A 23,313-nucleotide genomic window follows, 5' to 3' on the forward strand; every position below is an offset into this window, starting at 1 on the left:
ATGTAGTGCAAAGAGGACTTCTTTATTTTTACCTTTTTGGTGTTTGCATTTGTGCTGGATCAGAATAGGACAAAGTCTGATCTGATCAGTTACTTCTGTAAAACTACTTTCCTATTAATGTAGTTGAAGGATGTGGTGGGGGCTGGGAGTTTGGAGCAGTGAATTCTTACTTTTAATTTGTATCCTTACCTGGATATCTTTTTGAGTGAGAAATTTGAAAATATAAATTTTCATTTGTAACTTTGTGTCTATTACATATGTCCTCATTTCAAATTAGAAACCTTTCATTGGTTTTAGTAGTGTCCTCTGCCTGTGCAGTACCTGGTAACAATCTACTTCTTCTGGACTTTTTTCACTCATCTTACTTGCTGTACATTATAACATAGAGAGCTCTTAGCACCAACTGTGGTTTGCCCTTAGAGGTTTGGCAGTTAGGTAATCAGGAAAAAAATCAGATAATTTTTCGACAGACTTCCTTAGAATTTCGAGTCTTCCTGGAATGTCGTAGTACTGAGATTAAACATTGATACGGTTCTCTGTAGTGACTTTTATTGTCCTATATATAAAGGCAATCAGTGATTGTTATTAAATATTTTCATGACTGTAAATGTAGACATGCAAAGGCTGCTTTATTTTTTCCCTTAGTTTCTTCTGTTGAAACAGGAACTCATATAGCTAGAGTAAGTCAGCATTATAGTAAGGATTAATTTATAATAGGAATGTGAAATGCTTTGAAGTTATTAACCATTTTATTAGTGAGTAGCTTGTATGTAAAGCTGTGTTTACATAGTTTGATTTGTGTTTGAAGTGTGTGTTCCTGTTGTCTATATAGTTCTATTTTCTCCCATGAAGTTTCAACATTTTTTTCTTGGAGCTCTAAAAGATTTTAGGACTATTTATAGAAATGAGAGATGTAGCCTAGCCTGTTTTTATATGTATTGTTTATTTAATCATAGTATATGGATTGGCTCTGAATTTGTGATCATTACAAATAAGTTGGGCTTTTGTCTTTGACTGCTATAATATTTGCTTTCAACCCAAATTTTAATCAAACCAGTTATGTTTTTGCATATGTATCAATTATTGTTAGTTTAGTGCAATGATAGAACATGTATGAAAGGGTTAAGAATGTGACAAAATTGGGTAGGATATGAAGTTAAAGACTTCCTGTTGGCTATTCTTATCCATAATTTAATGTTACATCAATCTCTCTCAGAAATTCAAACCTGATTTGAGAAAAAGTAATCTCTGAGAAGTATGGCTTTGAGGATTTACTTCTTAGGTTTTAAACTTAGTATTATCTTTTTTATGACTTTAGTATAAAAACAAAACAGGTAGTGAACAAAACATATTATTTTGGCAATTAATTACAACCTGAACATTTGCATATGCATGCAGGCCCCATTGGAAGGTCCCTCAGTATTCAATTTTTGAAGCACAGTAGTAGATCACTTGTTGAAGCCTAAGAAAATAATAGGAAAGCATGGAAGAAAGAAGGAAGGCAAGAAGAAAGGAAAAGAGGAGGGGAGAATAAGGGAAGGGGCAATAAGTTTTCACTTAATAAAATAAAGCTGACTTCTTTTTAGAAAGAACTTTGGCTTCTATGATAGCTAGCTAGTGTGGTTGTTCTTCATCAGCCAAACATTTCATGACACACTGATCTGGATTCCATCCATTCCTTGATTGATTGATTGTGTCATGGATAAATGTTAATTGTTTTTCACCAATACTTTCTAACCACTCATTGGTCTTCTCATCTCTTAACCAGGGCTCACTGTCTTTTTCTGCAGCTTATCTAGCTTCTAAAGCCCTTTAGATCCATCTTGACCTTACTGTCATTCTGAAAAATTCAAGGAGGATTTAGAAGCTGGAGAAAAAAAAAAAAAATGAAAGGGAAAATGCTAAAGAGATAGGTGCTGATATGAGAAAGAAAAGGCATTTGGAATTGGAGTAACCATTTTAAATACAATTTTGAAAAGAAGTTATCAGAATTTTGACACTTGGAATGTTAAAGTTTAATGGGAGTATGCTTTGCACTAAAGATTTAGTATTTAAATCTGCATTCCCTTTTGGAAACATGACCTATTTGTTAAGATTTGAGGTTTAAAAGGTACAAGTAAATAGTTGTAAGCAGAAGCTCTAGTTGCAAACCCATCTGCATCGAGAAAAAAATAACTCACTGAGAAAAAATTGGTAATTACTAGGACATTCTGAAGTTTTGGTTTCTGTAACCTTTATGAATCTTTATAAAAACAAGTGTAATCACTCCATATAATCTAGTGTGTTATTTAGAAATGTAGTAGGACAAATAATCAAATAGGCATTTATTATTTAATAAAAACAATTTAATAAAAATATGTACTTTTTATATACAAGTTTAAGCAGTTTTCATTGCTGGGAGGCAGAGAACATCTTTACTTTCTTCTCATTTTGTTCTAAATGGCTATTTTACAGAAGTTGGATTTCTTTTTTAAGGACTAAGTGGTTACAGACTCATTGGCTGCTTCTCCCTTGAAGATATGTCATTGTTCCTTGCATTGCATATAAATTTTGTTTGGACTTTTAAAAAATCAACTAGGTTAAAAGTAATATCTAGAGTTAAACTCAGAAAAGAGCTCCTTTTTCTGTCCTTTAGTCTGAGAAATGACAAATACTGATTAAATATTAATAGAATTATAGTACTAAAATAAGATTATTGAGCATTTATCTTTTTTCCCCTGGACAGTATTTTAAATAATTTTCTGTTAAAAGTAAACTTAGTTGTGGTATTTTATAATAGAATAATGTAATTATCTATATCCTACAGTTAAAATAGCAGCAACAAAAACAGCTTTGTGCAACTGGCCTTCTGAAATTTGTATTATACATTTTTTAATACTTATTTTTGTATTTTATTAGATTCCTCCTGCATGGAAAAACTACTTTCAAAAGATTGGAAGGAAAAAATGGAAAGACTCAATACCAGTGAACTTCTTGGAGAAATTAAAGGTACAATATAAAAAACATCAAACATATCAATGCAGAGATGTTATTTTGTGTAACAGTATATTGGCTGATCTTCTGTACCATAACACTAAATTCTTGCCTCTAACACTTGATTATATATGAGAGGGTAAATGTATAGTGTATCCCTGAACTTCTATTCTTTGTACTGTTGACAGAATGAAATTTTTGCCCACTCTTTGTTTTAGTCTATAAGCATATAACTTATAGGATATACTGCCTCATTTATTTACTTAACAAGAAAGTATGAAAAAGAAAAAAAAAGGCATGTCAAAAGATGAAGAGAAAATTAAGTTAAAGATAATCTTTGTTCTTCTTCTTAAAATCATAATAGCTTAATTTATGAATCTAAATTAATTTGCATTTCTTCTGAAAGGGTTTATAGAATATGCTGCACATAATGATTTGTGGGTAGATTCTGAAGCCTGTTGAGTTTGGTTTAAATCCTGGCTCTGTCACTTACTAGATGAGTGACTTTGGACAAGCCACTGAACTTCTATGTTTTATATTCCTCATTTCTAAAATGAGGATAATAATAGTACTTACATCATAGACTCATTAAAAGAGTTACTGTAATACATGTAAAGCTCTTAGAATAGTACCGGGCACTTAAAATATTCATGAGTGTAAATTGTGCTAGTTGCCATTATTAATATGCCCATAAGATCATATGTTGATTAATCTTGAGCAAGTTTCATGGGATTTAGCATTTCATGATCTCTGATTCAGATGAGGATGCCTTTATTTTTGAATACATGTGATTGTTGTTATTTTTAAACATGTTAAGGAAGTGGACAATCCCAATCCATTCCAGTATTAAGTTACCCTGTCTGTCAGGATTTATACTTCTTGACTAACCAAACTCTTATTGATTCATTTATAAAGATGAAGTACTGTATTACTGGTTTCTTTGCATCATGAATTGAATCCATGACCATTCATTAATTCTATCAGTCGTCCTTTACAGACTGTCATCACTGTGATTTACACTAATAATTTGGGAACTTAATTACATCAATTTTCTGAATTTATCAAACAACTTTAGGTAAATCTTCCTATTGGTTGTGGATAATATCTTGGTAAAAATGAAAAATTTGATGATAGTTATCTGATGTAAATGTTATTTTGAATTTACTATAAAAATTGCATAGTGTTCAGGTGTTTTATGTTCAACTCAAATGAGAAAAAAGGAAGTCATCTTTTTCCCAATAAATAACTAATAACTCATTTTATGAACTAATATAGTATCAAAATCAAGTCAAAATTGGATATTATTTTGAGTTTCCATGCCTCTGTTTTGTACTCATAAAGGCCATTTGCTATTTTGGAAAAAAAAGAAACTCAACTTATAACTGATGGGTAGAAAGAAAGTCATTAGTGACATATTCTCTATCCAGCTGCAATAACATGGTGTTTGCTACTTTGCACGTCATTCTGTTTTTTTCCCTTTCCAAAGTCATTGGTTTTATAACAGTGAGAACAGAAATGGTTTATGCAAAGATAAGCTTTTGCCAGCATGAATGATGGGGGGGTCTTGCTTTCTCTTAGTAATGTGAAAGCTAACATTTTATTATGTTATTATTCAACATCAAATTTTATATTTCAGGGTATCATTACCCCCCACTTTCCACATTTCTTTATATTTAATTCTAATTATGAATTTAAAATCCAAAAATGTATTAATATTAGATAATAAATGCTTAAATCTCAAAAGCGAATCACATGCAAAATTAAGCTTATCAAATTCTTTAACATTTTTTTTTGGATTCTTTATGTATGTGAACTTTCATTTGTGTGCTATTCTAAGTTTTATGGGTATAAAAGATAACATTCTTACTAAATTTAATTTGATTTATTTTGCATTACTGTCTCCTTACATCCTAATATTTTGTCATCATATGTACTATACCAAAAAATATAACAATAACTTTTTTTTTTGAGACAGAGTCTCACTCTGTTGCCTAGGCTAGAGTGCCATGACATCAGCCTAGCTCATAGCAACCTCAAACTCCTAGGCTCAAGCCTTCTGCCTCAGCCTCCTGAGGAACTGGGACTACAGGCATGCGCCACCATGCCTGGCTAATTTTTTCTATATATTTTTAGTAGTCCGGCTCATTTCTTTCCATTTTTAGTAGAGACAGGATCTCGCTCTTGTTCAGGCTGATCTCAAACTTCTGAGCTCAAATGATCCACCTGCTTCGGCCTCCCAGAGTGTTAGGATTATAGGCGTGAGCCACTGTTCCTGGCCCCCAATAACATATTAATTTAAAAATAAAAAAATAGTTAAAGTAGTATTTAAATAGTTTGATACAACCACTGCCAAAACTCAACATATATTTTTAATATAATGGAGACCAGTCCAGTTTTTATTCACCTAAATTAGTTATCATTATTCTGAAATTTTAAAGTGATCTAAATTATATCATTAAAGAATACATACTATCATGAGTTATCAGTATTTAATATTATACCTCAAGCATTCTGTATTTTTAATAGTTATTTTTATTATAAAATGCATATATATTTATTTGTAAGATATATAGAAAAACACACAAAAGAAAATATAATTGTTCTTTAATTCTACCTGCATCTTACTATGTAGCCTTTCAATTTTAACTTATGCATATATGTTAGATTTTTTTCTCATAAAATTAGAATCATTTCTTTACTATGTCTTTGTAATATAATTCCCCACCTAATGATATATTATGGATTTCCTTGTGATTAGGTCATCTCCTAAAATATTTTTGTTGACAGTAAATATTTCATAAAGTGAGATATTGTTTGTGAGTATAAAGAGCACCTTGAACATGTATAACCTTTTATTAAGACTTTTCAGCTTGTTAGTGGTTATTTCCCTAGAATATATTCTTAAAAATGAAATTCCTAGGCAAAGGAGTATGTTCTGTTTTTAAAAGCTTTGGATTCATATTGCCAATTACCCTTCAGAAACAGTATAGTTCTGTGCTTTCACCAGCAGTATCTACAGGGGCTTATTCTCTTGCTCTCAATAACAAGTATTATTACTTTAAAAATTTCTTGCAAGCTTTATAGGGGGAAAGCAGCATATCATTGCTGACTTATGAGTTTTTTTGATTATTAGTGAGAATGAAGAGTTTTACATGAATTTATTTGCAATTAAATGTGTCTTTCTTTGTGAACTACATATTTTTGCTGGCTGCCCATTTTTCCTTTAAAGAACTTGTTCAGTTCTTACTGTTGTGTAAGAGCTCTTATATATTTTAATAGTATTAACCTTTATTTGTCACATACATTGCATTTTGTCATTTGCTTTATTTTATGGTTCTGTTGTCAATTGTTCCATTCCTTTTTAAATGCTTTTTCTGTTGGAAGTTTGTTTAGAAAGGGTTTTTCATCCTGAAATTAGATAATATTCTGCTGCATTTTCTTCCAATTACAGTTGGCTGTGTTTTTAAACATTTAACTCTTTAATTTCTCTTAAATATATTTTGATGTATAATGTCAGCTAGAGATATAACTTAATTTTTTAAAGCAGTTATCCAAATATCTGTGCTGTTAATTAAATAATTCGTCTTATCCCATCTGAGTTGAAATAGCATGTTTTTTATACTCTGTGTATTTGGGACCATTTCTCAGATTTTGGTTCTATTCCATTGGTCTTTCTATCTAAGCTTTTATTAGTATGATGCTATATTAATCACTGTAACTTTATATTAGGTCATTAAATATGAAATGTCTGATTTCATATCAAAAGTGTAGTTTATCATATCTCAAACAAGAAGCAGTACAGCTAATCAAAATATGCTCCTAAATTATCCACACAGTTTTGCCATCTTAACAGTAGCTTGTTTATACCAGCAGCGAAGAAGCCTGGTGAGCGAGTGGCCATGAAATCACAACAGGCATTTTCCACAGCTTCTTGAGAATTGAATATTTTTCCTTTCAAGAAGTGGTCCAAAGGCTGGAAGAAGTGAGAGTCAATTGGTACAAGGTCTGGTGAATACAGTGAATGACAGAGAGTATCCAAGTCCAGCTTCTGTAGTTTGAGCAGCATTGTTTATGCAACATGTGGTTGAGTGTTGTTTTGCAAAAGGATTGGTCTGTCTCTATGGACCAATCTCAGCTGCTTAATCACAAGCGTCCTCATCATTTCATCCAATTAGTTGCAGTAGACATCACTGTAATCGAATGATAGATTTCATGAAGCTGTAGTGGATAATATCAGCGCTGGACCACCAAACAGACATCTTTAGCTTTTTTTTTTTATGAATATTCGATTTTGGACTCTGGTACATTTTTATCCAACCGTTGTGCCAAATGCTTGTGATTGTCAAAAAGGATCCATTTTTCATAATATGTAACACTACAGTGTAGAAATGGTTCTCCTTTATATTGTGACAGCAAAGAAAGTCAAGCTTTGAGATGATTTGTCTGCTGACACTCATTTAATTCATACAGTATTCATTTATCCAGCTTCTTTACCTTGCCGATTTGTTTCAAATGGTCCAATATTGTTGAAATAGTAACGTCAAACCTTGCTGCTAATTCATGCATAGGTTGAGGTGGATTTGCTTTCACTTCAGCTTTCAGCTTATTATTATCCACCTTGGTGTAAGGTTGCCTGAGTGGCTCAGGTTCAAGATTAAAATCACCAGAACGGAACTTCTCAAACCATCGATGTACTGTGCATTTATTAGCCACATCCTTCACAAACACTTAGTTGACATTTTGAGCTTTCTGTGCTGCATTGGTTCCATGATGGAACTCATATTTGAAAATAACACAAATATTTGACTTATCCATGATTTCACAGAAATTACTCTAAAAAAAATTTGACAGATAATCACAAGCCAAAATGTGTGGTTGAAAGACTGAGGATGTACCTTCACAATAAAAATAAAACAAGAAGTGTCAAAGTGAAATGTCAGAGATATCAACTGTCAAACTTAGTACTTAAAGAAATCAGATATTTCATAACTTAATAACCTAATAGTATATTTCAAAAGTGTTGTAAGGCCACATTCATAATTTTTCATTATGTTATTTTCATACTTCTCTAAAGTTTATATTAGATTTATTTTATCATGCTGTTAATAGAAATCCCAAAGTGATTTTTAAAAAAGTAATATTACATTTATATAAAACAGGGTGAACTGATATTGCTGTAGTATTGACTATCTCCATTCAAAATCATTTATTCAATTGTTTTATATCCCTCAAGTTTTGTTTTTGTAAAATACAGATTCTGTACATTTCCTTTGATGCTTTCCCCATAATATTTAATATTTTTGCTTCCTCTTGTGAATGAGATAGTCTTCATTCTATTTTCTTTTTGTTACTGTGTTTAGGATGCTAGTGAACTATGCTTATTTATTTTCCCAGGCTTATTCTGTAACTTCCCTCTTTATCAAACTTATTAGGTCTAGTCATATTTCAGCTGATATGTTTTTTCCTCTTTTATGGTAGTTTTATATCTCTTTGCAAGCCCTCCTTAATACATTGTCCAGAATGTCCAGAAAAATACCAAGTAATAGAGTTAATAGAAGATATTTTGGTCTAGTTTTTAATTATTTTAAAAAATATTTTACATTAAAATATTCTGTTGACTATTGATTTAAGATTTTCTTTATCATTTAAAAAATATTTTAGTCTATTAGGAGTTTCTATGAGAAATTGTATTTTATTTTACAGCATGCCTTATTGGATTTTGTTTTACAAATTTATTGATGAAATAAATCTTGATTAATTATAGTCTAGTGTTGTTTTAATGTACTGCATAATGTTATTTGCTCATATCATAGTTGTTATTTTTGCATCTATAATCATAAATGAGATTAGTTTGTATTTTTCTTTATTTGTACTATCTTTGTTAATTTTTTACTACTAGTGTTCATAATTGAATTGGAAATGTTTTCTTCCTTTTCTAGGCTATGTATTAATAAAATATTGAATAGATAACATGTGAGTTGCTTAGTCCTTGAGATTCTGAAAAATGTAAAACATCTAGATCTAGAGTTTTCTTTGAAGATATATTTTTTAACATTTTCTACTTTTTTTACATCAGTTTTGCTATAAAATATTTTTCCTAAGTATTTTCTAAGAAAAAAATTCCAATTTCCTAGAAAATTAATTTCATAAAATTTTCAAATATGTTAGTATTGATTCAATATGTGATAGCTTTTAAGTTTTCTATTTATTTGCTGCTATATATCCCATTTTTAATTTTGCATATTTATTTTCTTTCTTTTGTTTTCCAATTTTACTTGCTAGTAGTTTTTCTATTAATATTTATTGCCCCATCTACTCCAAGGGTCCAATTTTTGGATTTATTTTTTAATTCTGTTGCTTTTCAGTTTACCAATTAATTAATCTTGTTTTTACCCTTATTGTCTTGTTTTCCTTATATTTTTGTCTTTTGTTTGTTTTTTTGATACCTTGTAATTTCCTAAATTGAATACTTCAATAAAAAATATTTAACAATAAAGGTACTTTGGGCCATGGAAGTATTTCTAAGAAATAGCTTTTTGCATTCCATAACTTTGTGTTGTTTGAATTCTCAGCCATTATTTTCTAACTATTCAACATTTACATTATTTTGTAACTTATCTATATGTATATCATTCTTAGTATTTCATCTTATTTTAGGGTCATAGAGTATAATGAAACTGGGGAAGGGAGGAACACAGCCTTGGTTACTACCATTGGAAAGTTTTATGTGATGGGCAGGTGCTAGAAGGAGAGGAAAGTATGGGCAGTAGAATAGATTAGAGCAGTATTGAAAAATAGTTCTGCAACCTAAGGAGCTTAATATTCCTAAATAATTAAGAAATAAAAAATTAATAATTTTCTCATTAGCTTTTACTTTAAAAACAGTACTTTCTCATAAAATTCTTTTATCTAAATTAGCTAAAGCAATATTTCTAAAACGCCTTGATAGGAGTTGGAATACTGCTACAGTTTGAGAAACCACTAGATCATAGAATTTTTAATAGGTCTGTATCTGAGTCTTATCTCATGTTCTTTTTTAATTGTCTATATCTAAGGTGTACAGAATGAAGTTTTGGCACACATACATTTAGTGAAATGATTGTCAAAGTCAAGCAAATTAACATATCCATCACACAGTTACCTTTTTCTGTGTTTGTGATAAGAGCACCTAAAATCTACTCTCTTAGTAAATTTCAGTGTACAATAGAGTATTAACTTTAGTCCTTATAGTGTACATTAGATCTATAAACGTATTCTTCCTACATAACTGCATTTTTATACCCTCTGATCTACATCTCCCTATTTCCTCCTTCCCCACCTCTGTTAATCACCATTCTTAATATTCTTTAAGAGAAAATCCCACTCCAGCTCCCACCATTTTTTCACATAAAGTCTCCTTTCCAGTAGCAGTATTAATTGAAGATAGAATGCTATAATTGGCATGAATTTAATAGCATTAATCTGAAAACAGGGTTCAAACCAGGTTAACATTATTACAAGTATTGCAAAAGAACTTTATTATTAAGAACTTAAATGAAATACAGCATAAAATATTCAGACCTTTGCTTTGATCTGGTTGTATCTGAAGTATTGTGTCCTTCTTGGGGTACCATAGTTTTAAAAGCTCTATTGTTACATTAGAATTTATCAGAATAACTAGAATGGGGAAGAGTCTTGAACATTTAATGTGCATAGTAATTAAAAACCTAGGGAAGTTTGGCCTAGTACATGTAATTTGGTTTGTAGTTTTGTTCCATAGAAGAGGATAACTTTTATGCTGTCCAGGTGATTAGGGTAATAGGGAACTTGTTCTTAACAAACAAAAGAACTTAAGAAGAAATTATGCCTGTCTGATATTGATAAGATTGGACAGCATTAGTAGAGAGTGCCTAAATATAAATAGATGTTCAATAAGTATTTATTGAATAGATAAATAAATGGATGAAAAGATGAATTAATAAAATAAAATAAAATAAAATAAGTAGACATTTTAGCCCTGGAAAATTTTAAATAGAGATGTTGTAGAGGATATTCTTACTGTGTTGAAATGTTATTCTTAATGACCTTCTAAGGTTTCTTCCAAATTAATGCTAGATTTTATCATATTTTCTTAATTAGAAGACTAATTTTCAACATATTATCTATTTCCTATCAATAAGCAATATGGTAAGTGAATTTTATAAGATGCTTTATTGTTTACAAAGCATAAAAACATTTATATTATTTTATTTGATTCTTATAACAACTCAGTGAATAAAATATTATTATATTGACTTTTAAAATGAGTAAAATGAGCCTGAGGGAATTAAGTAGTAGCTTGTTTGAGGTCTCTCAGAATGTCGTGGAAGTCGGGTTTGAATCTTGGTTTCTAAATCCTCTGTTTGATATAATACAGAGTAGTTCTCCAATTCTTCAAAGCTTTAGAATTCTGCAGTGGGATAAAGAGGAAGATAGATTATGGGCTGTTTCTCCCTCCCACAATGCACAAACAACTAAAATAACTCCATTTTTACCCTTTTCTATATAAATGAGGCAAAGGTTGGGTAATATAGGTTAATACAATTTCTCTCTGGAGTGGTGTCTATCTTGATCTATACCCCAATGAGAGAGAGGGGTGGAGAAATATGGTAGAAGGTACAAAGTAAGACAGAAATACTGGTACGGTCTGTTACCTGTAAGTATCTATGCTTGTTTGTTTGAGTTTTACTAAAGGAGTGAGGATACCAGGATAGTTAAGATCATGAGGCATTTCTCAATGCAATGGTGACACATTAAATGATGTTTAGAGCATGAGGATTTATCTTCTATCTCCTTGGATGGGTTTAACCTGTGGTTTATATCAGGGAATCCTAGCCAGCCTCTCTATTTTGCAGACATGCCCCTCTATTCTGTGGCTGGCATCTCCTCCCTGGTTTGAAGGCACCTCCCTGGGCAGTGTGCCAAGGAAACAGTAATGTTGGTTGTTTGAGTTAGCACAAACTGTGCTCGTGTTTGTCAAACACACAGATGATAAGAGAGACAAAAAATAATTATGTGATAGGAACAAAATAAGGAAAATAATGTTTTCTTTACTTGTCCATTTATGATTAATTATTTCAATATTTATTATATATTTAGAGATCAAGGTAGATGTGCTTGTAGGTATACTCTCCTGCAGTTTAGAAAAATGACAGTCTCTTTCTGATAATAAAGTGACTGAACAAATATTTTAAATGGAAAATTCAACAAATGTACCCAATATGTTTCAAAGCCACTGTTGAAAAATAGTTTCTTATTATAGTTGTTCAACTAATATGTCTAAGAGGTTTGTTTCTAGAGCCTAAATACTATTGCCATAGTTCACTGTTAAAGACTTTACTCCCTGTTACTTTATTAGGGTTGTTGTAAAAGAAAGAAAATTAGGAACTGTGTTACATCAAATAGTACAGGCACAGTATGGTTAGTGTTGGTACAAATACTGCGTTAAAATTGTGAATTTGTTATGATACTGCTACTAAGTGCCACTGAGGGCTTGGTTTCATTTTTACTTTTGATTGCAAATATAAATCTTCGGAGAAGAACAGAGGAACACAAAAGTCACTTTTTTTTCAGTGCATGATAGATCTTTGAAGATCAAATAGTATAGGTTATTCTTGAAATAACTTAAGCAGTGCTGTTATCACCAAAGGGTCAGATTGGATCTAACAGCATTCCCATAGAATTAGTATTCTGCATCACAGGTTACCATCTTAAATGCCCATTCTCTTTCCTAGTTTGTTCATTTTTATAGTAGAGGCCATAAACTACATCTAAGTACTCTGATCACTTATTCCATACATTGCCTTTCCTACAGAATACTCTGTTTTTTTAGGAATGGTAATTCATAGTTACTACTGTTTTCTGTTGTGGTACACAGATGGACTTAGAGTGGTTTTACAAGAGCTATGGCTGTAAACTTTGCGTATTTGTTTATAAATGAGTTTTTCTTGAATTTCCACTTACGAATTATAGCATCTTCTTTATGTAAGGAACTTAAAACTAGAAGTGATTAGGACGGGCATGGTGGCTTATGCCTGTAATCCTAGCACTCTGGGTTGCCGAGGACGGGAGGATTGCTCGAGGTCAGGAGTTCAAAACCAGCTCTGAGCAAGAGTGTGACCCCGTCTCTACTATAAATAGAAAGAAATTAAATGGTCAAATAATATATATAGAAAGAATTAGCCGGGCATGGTGGTGCATACCTGTAGTCCCAGCTACTCATTAGGCTGAGGCAGTAGGATTGCTTGAGCCCAGGAGTTTGAGGTTGCTGTGAGCTAGGCTGATGCCACGGCATGGCACTCACTTTAGCCTGGGCAACAAAGTGAGACTCTGTCTCAAAACAAAACAAAACAAAACCTAGAAGTGATAGAAATGAATAAACTGCCACTTTTCAATTCCAATAAAATTAGCAAAGTTCACATACCTAGTGATTTTTGCTGTCTCATTAAATAAAAGCATTCAAACAATAATCTATCAATGTTAAGTCACATTTTATATATTTTGAAAACTTAAAAATTGTTATTTCTGAGTCAAATGCTATATTGCTCTAGAGAATGGCTTATGAAAAAGATTGAGAGCACAGATACTATTTTCTCATGTTTCTGTTTTCATGAAATAATGTAGTAGAGTGTTTTCCAGTATTTTCTATGTATATCTGTATAATTATAAAACTTTAGAGTAATGTCTAGAATCATAGAATCTTAAAAAATTAAAGCTGGAGGTCCTTTGCATATTATGCAATCCAAATTTTTATCTTCTATATAGGGACCCCAATATCCAGAAAAGAAAAGTTACTGCTATAAATCATATAGTAAATTACTAAGGTGGAAACAATATTCCCCCAAAATAACATGTTTAGCTCATTTCACATAGTCTTTTGATTGTCTTGTAATCAATAGTGAGTAATTATTGTAGAACCCATGGACTCCTTTTGCTAACAACAAATGCACACAGCAGCTAGTTTTGTAAATATATATGCATTATAACACAGCAACACCCATAGTTTTTTAATTATACCACTTTGCATGAATGTAGGCATTTCAAAGCTTTCCTTTGTACTCTCTGTTATAAACATCTTTTACTTCTTTTGAAGTCTGTGTGATATACATACAAGCAATTAAAACCTCCCCCCACTTGAGGTTAGAGACACAAGGTCTTCTTAATTAAAACTCAAACAAAAGCTACCGGCAAGAATTCCTACTATATGATTAAGGTCTAAAGTATTATGATACATTAGAATCATTGTTAACTGTTGAGATTAAAAGAAATCGATATGTTGGGGAAAAGATCAGTTGAATCTAATTAGTGAAATCAATGTTTACATAAAAGAAAATACTGAAGTTTAATAACAGGTTTTGGTTATAAATATAACACTGGCTAAAATTGTTCTTTGTTATTACATTGACCACATAATCATATTTTAAATTCATTGCATAGGAATCTTAAACTTCTTGTTTTTAGTTAGTTATTACAATTAAAAATATAAAACTTTACTTTAAAATCATATCTGGTTTCAAAAATTTCAGTCAGTGCTCTTATATGTAAAAATAGTCACCAATGACAAAATATTTCTATTGATTTCATTTGTAAAAGGCTAATTTTAGCAATAGCTACAGCGTGGGGTGAGGAAAGAAGACAAAATTGGTTAGAAATAGAAAGACTCAATGTATTCTTATAAAATTATGATTACATTAAATATGTATTAGTCTATTTGGTGACATATTGAAATAAAAAAGAATACATTTTGATATAATACAAAAACAAGACATTTCACTTTTTTCTTCCTGATTGCTATGATGAAAATAAACATTATAACTAGCATGGAGAAGAAAAACTATTACTAATTGCAGCCTAGATTTTAAGTAAAATGAAGGTCATTAGCAATTTCCTGGAAGCCATTCAGATTGCTTACCAGGAAATGGTAGCTAGCAGGACATCTGTACTCCTTCTGTGTGGAATTAGTGAAAACATACTGGAGCTTAAATGATGTGTTAGATTTAGGCTTATGGGTGAACCTTTCTCTGTCAAAGTAGCTAGTATCCTTTGAATACAAACAATTTTTATATAAGTATTAGTGTACAAACCCAGAATCAAAAATAGACATTAGTATCCATACATTAAAACACACCTACAGATTGGAGTATGACTCATGGTGGAATGAAGGCAACATTAGAACAGGAATCTGGGAGTAAAATGTGTTTGGGCAAATTGAAAGAAACTTCTCCTATAACTTGGAATTCTGATATTATATCATTTTTGGGTGGTGATCTTAGTCCCAATTTTAGTAGCATTTTCTTATCTCAATAAAGAAATGAGAAAAGCTGACTGTTAAGTTAAAACGCCTCCTAAGACATAAACTTAAGTCTGACTTATTCTGCATTATGGCGGAAGAAATGGGATCACGGATGTAGAGACTTTTAGCCTAGTTTCTCTATATTACTTGAATGATGGTTGGCTTAATGATGATTAGCATCTCTGGAACTATTAAGAGTGACAGAGAAAAACTGACAACGTATATGTGCAGCAATTTATATGGTAAATTATATACACATAAAATTGCTGGATGGATATTTAATAAACTATTAACAGAGGTTGACTGTGCAGTGGGAAATGAGGCTATGGGGTAGCGTCTGATTTTTAAATTTTGTACCGTAGAATTTTTTTAAACCATGTGTTATACATTGCTTTTTGAATAAAAAAAGTTTAGTTAAAAAAAACTGAAAAGTCTTCAATACAGCTGAAAGGGATTAGTTTTCTTATTTGTGAAAAAGAAAATGGGTGGTACTACCTACTTAGCTTCTGAATTTTCTTGAGAGTATTAGAGAGAAAATTGTAGTTTTGAGGGTGGCATGGAGTATGGAATCAATAAATGCTAGGGCAAGAACACTTGACACATTTTTAGTACTCGAAAGAGCAAATATTTATTAATAGTAGAATGACTAGAACTGAAAGTCTCAAATTTTTGACAGGACTCATTTATACTGAACCCATATATACTCTTTAAATTTATTGAGGACCATAAAAAGCTTGGTTTATGGCTGGTTATATTTATTGTGTTGGAAATTTAACTTGAGAAATTTAATAAAAATTTATTAATTCATTTAAACATTATATTAAATCTACTACATATTAACATAAAACAAATTTTTATGAAAAATAGTTATAGTTCCTAAAACAAAAATAATTTAGTGACAAGGGCGACATTGTTTTACCTTTTTGCAAATCTTTTTAATGTGTGGTTTAATTGAAGATGCTGAATTCTCATATCTACTTTTGCATTCAATCTGTTGTGCTAAGTTTTGACTGAAGTATATGAAGAAAATCTGACCTTACTTGAATATGGAGCTGACAAAGAGAGGAGAATCTTATAGTCTTTTCATGTATTTGTGAATATTCTTTGATATCATACCAAATTTCACAAGTACCAGTTTCTTAAAAGTTAGGTCCAATATAGGATCTGAGATATGTCAATTAACTTTTCATACTTTCACTCTAAAATCCATTGATCTAACTTGAACTTTGAATGAATCTTTTATTTCATGCATGATTTTGTAATATCATGTTATCTATCTTTTCCTTATGTTGACACATTTTAATATATGGTATCAAAAATCACATTCATTAATATTACCACCAATCTCATCAGAAAAGTCTTTAAGTATTTGGAAACTGTCATTCTCGTGATGGCAGATAGAAGTTTTCCAAAATTCTCGTTTTGCTTGAATGCATTAATCAACACTATCAGTAGTTTTTCTTTTTTTTTAAAAAAAATATTTTTTAATTATTATGAGTATGTAATCGTTATATATCTTTAAAGGGTACATGTGATGTTTTGATACAGGCATACAGTGTGAATTAATCAAATCAAGGTAATTGGGGTATTGATCACCTCAGGCATTTAACATTTCTTTGTGTTAGGGACATTCCAATTCCACTCTTTCAGTTATTTGAAAGTATACCCTAGCTTGTTGTTTATAGTCACTTTGTTATGCTATCAAATGTTGGTCAATCTATCTAATTATCTAACTATATTTTACCACCCATTAACCATACCCATTTTATCCCCCACCCTCCCCACTACTCTTCCCAGCCTCTGTTAACCATCATTCTATTCTCTGTCTCCATGAGATCAATTGTTTTTAATATTTAGCTCCCACATATGAGTGAGAACATGAAAGATTTGTCTTCTGAGCTTGGCTTATTTCACTTAACATAATGTGCTCCAGTTCCATCCATGTTGTGGCAAACAGCAGGATTTCATTCTTTTTATGGCTACATAATATTCCACAGTATATATGTACCACAATTTCTTTATTCATTCACCTGGTGATGGACACTTAGGTTAATTCCATATCTTGGCTATCCTTTGGATATATACCCAGAAATGGGAATGCTGGGTCATTTGGTAGTTCTATTTTTTGTTTTTTTGAGGAACCTCTATACTGTTCTCCATAGTGGTTACATTAATTTACATTCCCACCAACAGCATGTGAAGGTTCCCCGTCTCTACATCTTTACTAGCAGTTGTTATTGCCTGTCGCTTTGATAAAAGCCATTTTAACTAGGGTCAGATGGTATCTCATTTCTCTGATGACTAATAATGTTGAGCATTTTTCATATACCTGTTGGCCACATGTATGCCTTCTTTTGAGAAATATCTATTCAGATCCTTTGCCCATTTTATAATCGGATTATTTGATTTTTTCCTATTTAGGTATTAGAGCTCCTTATATATTTTTGTTATTAATCCCTTGTCAGATGTGTAGTCTGCAAGTATTTTCTCCCACTCTTTGTGTTGTCTCTTCCCTTTCCTGATTGTTTTCCTTGCTGTGCAGAAGCTTTTTAGCTTGATGTGATCTCATTTGTCCAATTTTGCTTTGGTTGCCTGTGCTTTGGAGGTATTATTCAAGAAGTCCTTGCCCAGGCCAATATCTGAGTGTTTCCCCAGTGTTTTCTTTTAGTATTTCATAGTATGAGGTCTTAGATTTTATTCTTTAATACATTTTCATTTGATTTTTGTATATGGCAAGAGATGAGGTCTAGTTTCATTCTTCTGCATATAGATATTCAGTTTTCCCAGCACCATTTATTGGAGAGACTGTCCTTTCCCACTGTATATTGTTGGCACCTTTGTCAAAAATAAGTTCACTGTGTGGATTTATTTCTTAGTTCTGTATTCTATTGCCTTGGTCTATGTGTCTGTTTTATGCCAGTAGCATGCTGTGTTGGTTACTACAGCTCTGTAGTATAATTTTAAGTCAGATAATGTGATTCATCCAGTTTTGCTCTTTTTGCTCAGAATGGCTTTTGGTATTCTGGGTCTTTTGTGGTTCCAATATAAATTTTAGTATGATTTTTTCTATTCTGTGAAGAATGTCATTGGTATTTTGATGGGGATTGCTTTGAATCTGTAGATTGTTTTGTGTAGTATGGACATTTTAATAATATTGATTCTTCCAATCCACAAGCATGGAATATCTTTCCAATTTTTGTATCCTCTTCAATTTCTTTCATCAATGTTTTATAGTTTTCATAATAGAGTTCCTTCACTTCTTTTTTTTTTTTTATTTCAGCATATTATGGGGGTACAGATTTTAAAGTTTCAAAATTCCTTCACTTCTTTGGTTACATTTCTTCCTAGGTATTTTATTTTGTTTGTAGCTATTGTAAATGGGATTATTTTCTTAGTTTTTTTTTTTTTTCAGATTGCTGGCTGTTGGCATATAGAAGTGCTATTGGATGAAACATTCTGTAAATATCTATTAGGTCCATTTGGTCTCTAGTACAGATTATGTCCAATGTTTCATTGTTGATTTTCTTTCTGGATGATCATCCAATGCTGAAAGTGGAGTGTTGAGGTCTCCAACAATTATTGCATTGGGGTCTGGCTCTCTCTTTAGCTCTGATAATATTTGCTTTAATATCTGGATGCTCCAGTGTTGGGACATATATATTTAGAATTGTTAAGTCTTCTTGCTGAATCGATCCCTTTATCATTATATAATAACCTTCTTTGTCTCTTTTTACAGCTTTTGTCTTGCAATCTATTTTATCTGATAGAAGTATAGCTATTTCTGCTCTTTTTTGGTTTCCATTTGGATAGAATATCTTTTTCCATCTCTTTCTTTTCAGTCTATATAGGCCTTTATAGGTGAAGTATGTTTCATGAAGACAACATATATTTGGCTTTTGGTTTTTATCCATTCAGACACTCTATTTCTTTTGATGGGAGTGTTTAGTCCATTCACATTCAATGTTGTTATTGATAGGTAAAGGCTGACTACTGCCATATTGTTATTTGATTTCTAGTTGTTTTCTGATCTTCTCTTTCTTTCTTACATTTTTCCTGTCTTCCTTTATTAAAAGTGATTGTCTCTGGTTGTGTGGTTTTTTTTTTTGAGACAAAGTCTTGCTTTTTTGCCCAGGCTAGAGTGAGTGCCGTGGCATCAGCCTAGATCACAGCAACCTCAAACTCCTGGGCTCAAGCAATCCTGTTGCCTCAGCCTCCTGAGTAGCTGGGACTACAGGCATACATCACCAGGCCCGGCTAATTTTTTTCTATATATATCAGTTGGCCAATTAATTTCTTTCTATTTATAGTAGAGATGGGATCTTGCTCTTGCTCAGGCTGGTTTCAAACTCCTGACCTCGAGCAATCCTCCCGCCTCGGCCTCCCAGAGTTCTAGGATTACAGGCATGAGCCACCTTGCCCAGCCTCTGATGGTGTATTTTAATTTGCTTTTTATTTTTTGTGTATTTGTTGTAGGCTTTTTGATTTGAGGTTACCATGAAGCTTGCAAAAAACCTTTTCTAATCAATTCTTTTAAATGTATGACAGCTCTGCTTACGAAAAAATAAACGAGCAAAGAGGAATCTAACAGAGATTCTACCTTTTAACTTTATTCCCTCCGCTTTTTAATTTTTTGTTGTTTCCATCTGTATCTTTTTATACTATCTCTCAAAAAGTTATTTTTAAGAGGTTTGTGTTTTAGTCTTCTACTCAAGATATAAGGGATTTACACTGCAATCAGAGCAATAGAGTATTGTGTATTTCTGTACTTACTATTGCAAATGAGTTGTATATCTTCAGGTGATTTTTTGTTGTTCATTAATATTCTTTTCTTATTTTTTTCAAGTTCAAAGTATTGCTGGGGTACAGATATATAAAGAGATCATTTTTTATAATGCGTGAGTCAGGGTTATAAGTGTGCCTGTCACCCAGATAGTGTTCATTGTACCCAGTAGGTAGCTTTTTGCCCATCCTCTCCATTGCTCTCCCTCCTGGTGGATTTCCATTGAGTCATACTTCCCTCTATGCACATATGTGTTTATTGGTTAGTTCCAACTTAATAGTGAGTACATTTGCTATTTGTTTTCCCATTCTTTGGATACTTCACTTAGGATAATGGTTTCTAGTTCCATCCATATTGTTGCAAAAGGCAGTAAGTCATCCTTGTTCATGCCTGAGTAGTAGTCCATGGTATACATATATCACATTTTGTTAATCCACTCATGAATTGATGGGCATTTGGGTTGATTTCACATCTTTGAAATTTTGAATTGTGCTACAGTAAACATTTGAGTACAGGTGTCTTTTTGATAAAATGACTTTTTTTTTCCTTTGGGAAAATATCCAATAGTAGGATTGCTGGATTGAATGGTAGGTGTACTTTTAGTTTTTTGAGGAATTTCCATGCTGTTTTCCATAGTACTTGTACTAATTTGCAGTCCCACCAATGGTGTATAAGTGTTACTTTCTCTCTACTACATTAAAGTCCTTTTCTTTCAGATAAAATTTCTTTTAGCATTTCTTGTAGGGCAGATCTGGTGTTGATTAAATCTCTCAGGTTGTGCTTTTCTGGGGAAGTCTTTATTTCCCCTTTAAGTTTGAAGGTTATTATTGCAGGACATAATATTCTAGGGTTAAAGTGTTTTCCTTCAGCACTTTGAATATATTATGACACTCTTTCCTGGCCTGCAAGGTTTTCACTGAGAAGTCTGGGGCCAGATGTATTGGAGCTCCTCTATGTGTGTGTGAGTATGTGTGTGTATATGTATGTGTGTGTGTGTGTTTTTCTTTTTTGTTGCTTACCTGAGGACCTTTTATTTTCTTTATCCGTGACCTTTAGGAATTTGATTATTAAATACCTTGAGGTAGTCTCATATGGGTTAAATCTGCTTGGTGTCTTATGTCCTTGTACCTGAATATTGATATCTTTCTCTAGGTTTGGAAAGTTCTCTGTTATTTCTTTGAATAAATTTTCTACCCCAATCTCTCTCTCCCTCCCTACTCTTTAAGACCAATAATTCTTAGATTTGCTCTTTTGAGGCTATTTTCTAGATCTTGTTGGCATGCTTCATTCTTATTTATTCATTTTTATCTTTTCTTTTCTGACTGTGTCTTTTTCAGTAGCCTGTTGTCAAGCTCAGTAGTTCTTTCTTCTGCTTGATCAATTCTGCTTTTGAGAGACTCTGATGCATTTCTCAGTTTGTCAGTTGAATTCTTAAGGTCTAGAATTTCTGCTTGATTTTTTAATTATTTTGATCTCTTTGTTAAATTTTTTTGTTATGCTTCTGAATTCCTTCTCTGTGTTGTCTTTAAGTTCATTGAACTTCTTCAGGAAAGCTATTTTGAATTTTTTGTCTGAAAGGTCACCTATCTCCACCACTCCAGGATTGGTCACTGATCCTTTATTTAGTTTATTTGGTGAGGTCATGTCTTCCTGAATGTTCTCTTTTTTATTATTTTGCAATATTATGTGGGTACAAATGTTTAGGTTACATACGTTGCCTTTGCCCCACCTGAGTCAGAGTTATAAGCATATCTATCCCCCAGAGAGTGTGCACTGCACCCATTAGATGTGAATATACCTATCCCCTCCTCCCCCTCCACCTGCCTGATGACTGTTATTATCATATATTCACATATGTGTTGATCAATTAGCATCAATTTGATGGTGAGTACACATGGTGCTTGTTTTTCCATTCTTTTATACTTCACTCAGTAGAATGGGCTCCAGCTCTTTCCAGGAGCTACTTCGCCATTGTTTTTTGTGGCTGTGTAGTACTCAATGGTATATATATACCGCATTTTATTAATCCTCTCATGTATTAATGGGCACTTGGGTTGTTTCCACATCTTTGCAATTGTGAATTCTGCTGCTATAAACATTCTAGTGCAGATGTCTTTTTTATAGAATGTCTTTTTTTCCTTTGGGTGAATGTTCTTGAAACTTGTGATGTTATCAATTTCTGGGCCTTGAGGATTCACATATTTATTTTAATCTTCGCAGTCTGGGCATGTTTGAACCTATCTTTCCTAGAAGGGCCAGATAGTCAAAGGGAATTCAATATTATGGTCTAAGTATTTGGTCACTACAGCCATATCAGCGCTGAGGGTGCCCCAAGCCCAATAATGCTATGAACCTTACAGGCTCCTGATAGTATCATCTTGGTGGACTTGGGTAAGATACGGTAGAATTCCCTCGATTACCAGGCAAAGTGTCTCACTCTTTTCCCTCACTTTGTGTACTGGGCTGCTGGAGTTGGGAGAGGAGTGACATGGGCACTCCCTTGTGGCTACCAATACCAGGTCACACCTGAAGCCAGATCAATCTAACCCAAAACCCTTGGTGACTGTTGCCTGGTTATGTCTGATGTTTATTCAAATCCCAAGAGCTCTTTAGTAAGCAGATGGTGAATCCTGCCAGGACTGGGTTCTTCTCTTTAAGGTAACATGTTTCTGGTCCACGGTGGGTCCAGAAATGCCATCTGGGAACTAAAACCTGGATTTAGGGGCTTCAGGAGTCTGCTTGGTACTTTATTTTACTGCAGTTGCTGGTATGCAAGTTGCAAAGCAGAGTACTCTGAGCTCTTCCCTTTCCTTTCCCCAAGTGGAACAAGACTCCCTCTGAGCCACACTGCCTGTAGTTGGGGGAGAGGTGACAAAAGCACTGGCTTGGCCACAAATACTGGTGACCCCTCACTGGGTCATGTGTACCCCAGGTCCACTGGCTCCAAGCCAGCACAGCCCCAGGAATTGCCTAAGGACTGTAGCCTCTGTGGCCCAACTGCATTATGAATTAATTTAGTCCAGGCCCCATGCTGCTTTTTGTCAGTTGCTGGTGGGGCTAGCCAGAACTTGGGCTTCAAGGTAGAGGATTTCTCTCTGGCCTGGCTTGTCTAAATACTCCCTCCATGGGTACTAGCAAAATTCTGCCCTGTGCTGTGTTCCCCTGTCCCAGGGCAACCCTGAGTTTTGATGCAAATCCCCACAGTCACTTCACTCTCCCTCCCCTGGGCACACAGATTCTCTTTCCACTC

At 32.8% G+C, this 23,313-nt stretch overlaps 1 protein-coding gene across 27 annotated transcripts in view; it reads left to right on the top strand.

Moving 5' to 3' along the window:
• The window catches only part of SOX6 (SRY-box transcription factor 6), a 631,508-nt gene that overhangs the window by 356,036 nt on the left and 252,159 nt on the right, over positions 1 to 23,313 (top strand). For all 27 annotated transcript variants that reach the window (XM_076002133.1, XM_012780692.3, XM_012780698.3 and 24 more), the window contains one exon: positions 2,899 to 2,988. In XM_076002133.1, the coding sequence (XP_075858248.1) occupies positions 2,899 to 2,988 (90 nt within the window). The remainder of the gene's footprint in view (positions 1 to 2,898; positions 2,989 to 23,313) is intronic.

This window comes from Microcebus murinus, chromosome 4, assembly GCF_040939455.1.
Source record: "Microcebus murinus isolate Inina chromosome 4, M.murinus_Inina_mat1.0, whole genome shotgun sequence".
NCBI classification, from domain to species: Eukaryota; Metazoa; Chordata; class Mammalia; order Primates; family Cheirogaleidae; genus Microcebus; species Microcebus murinus.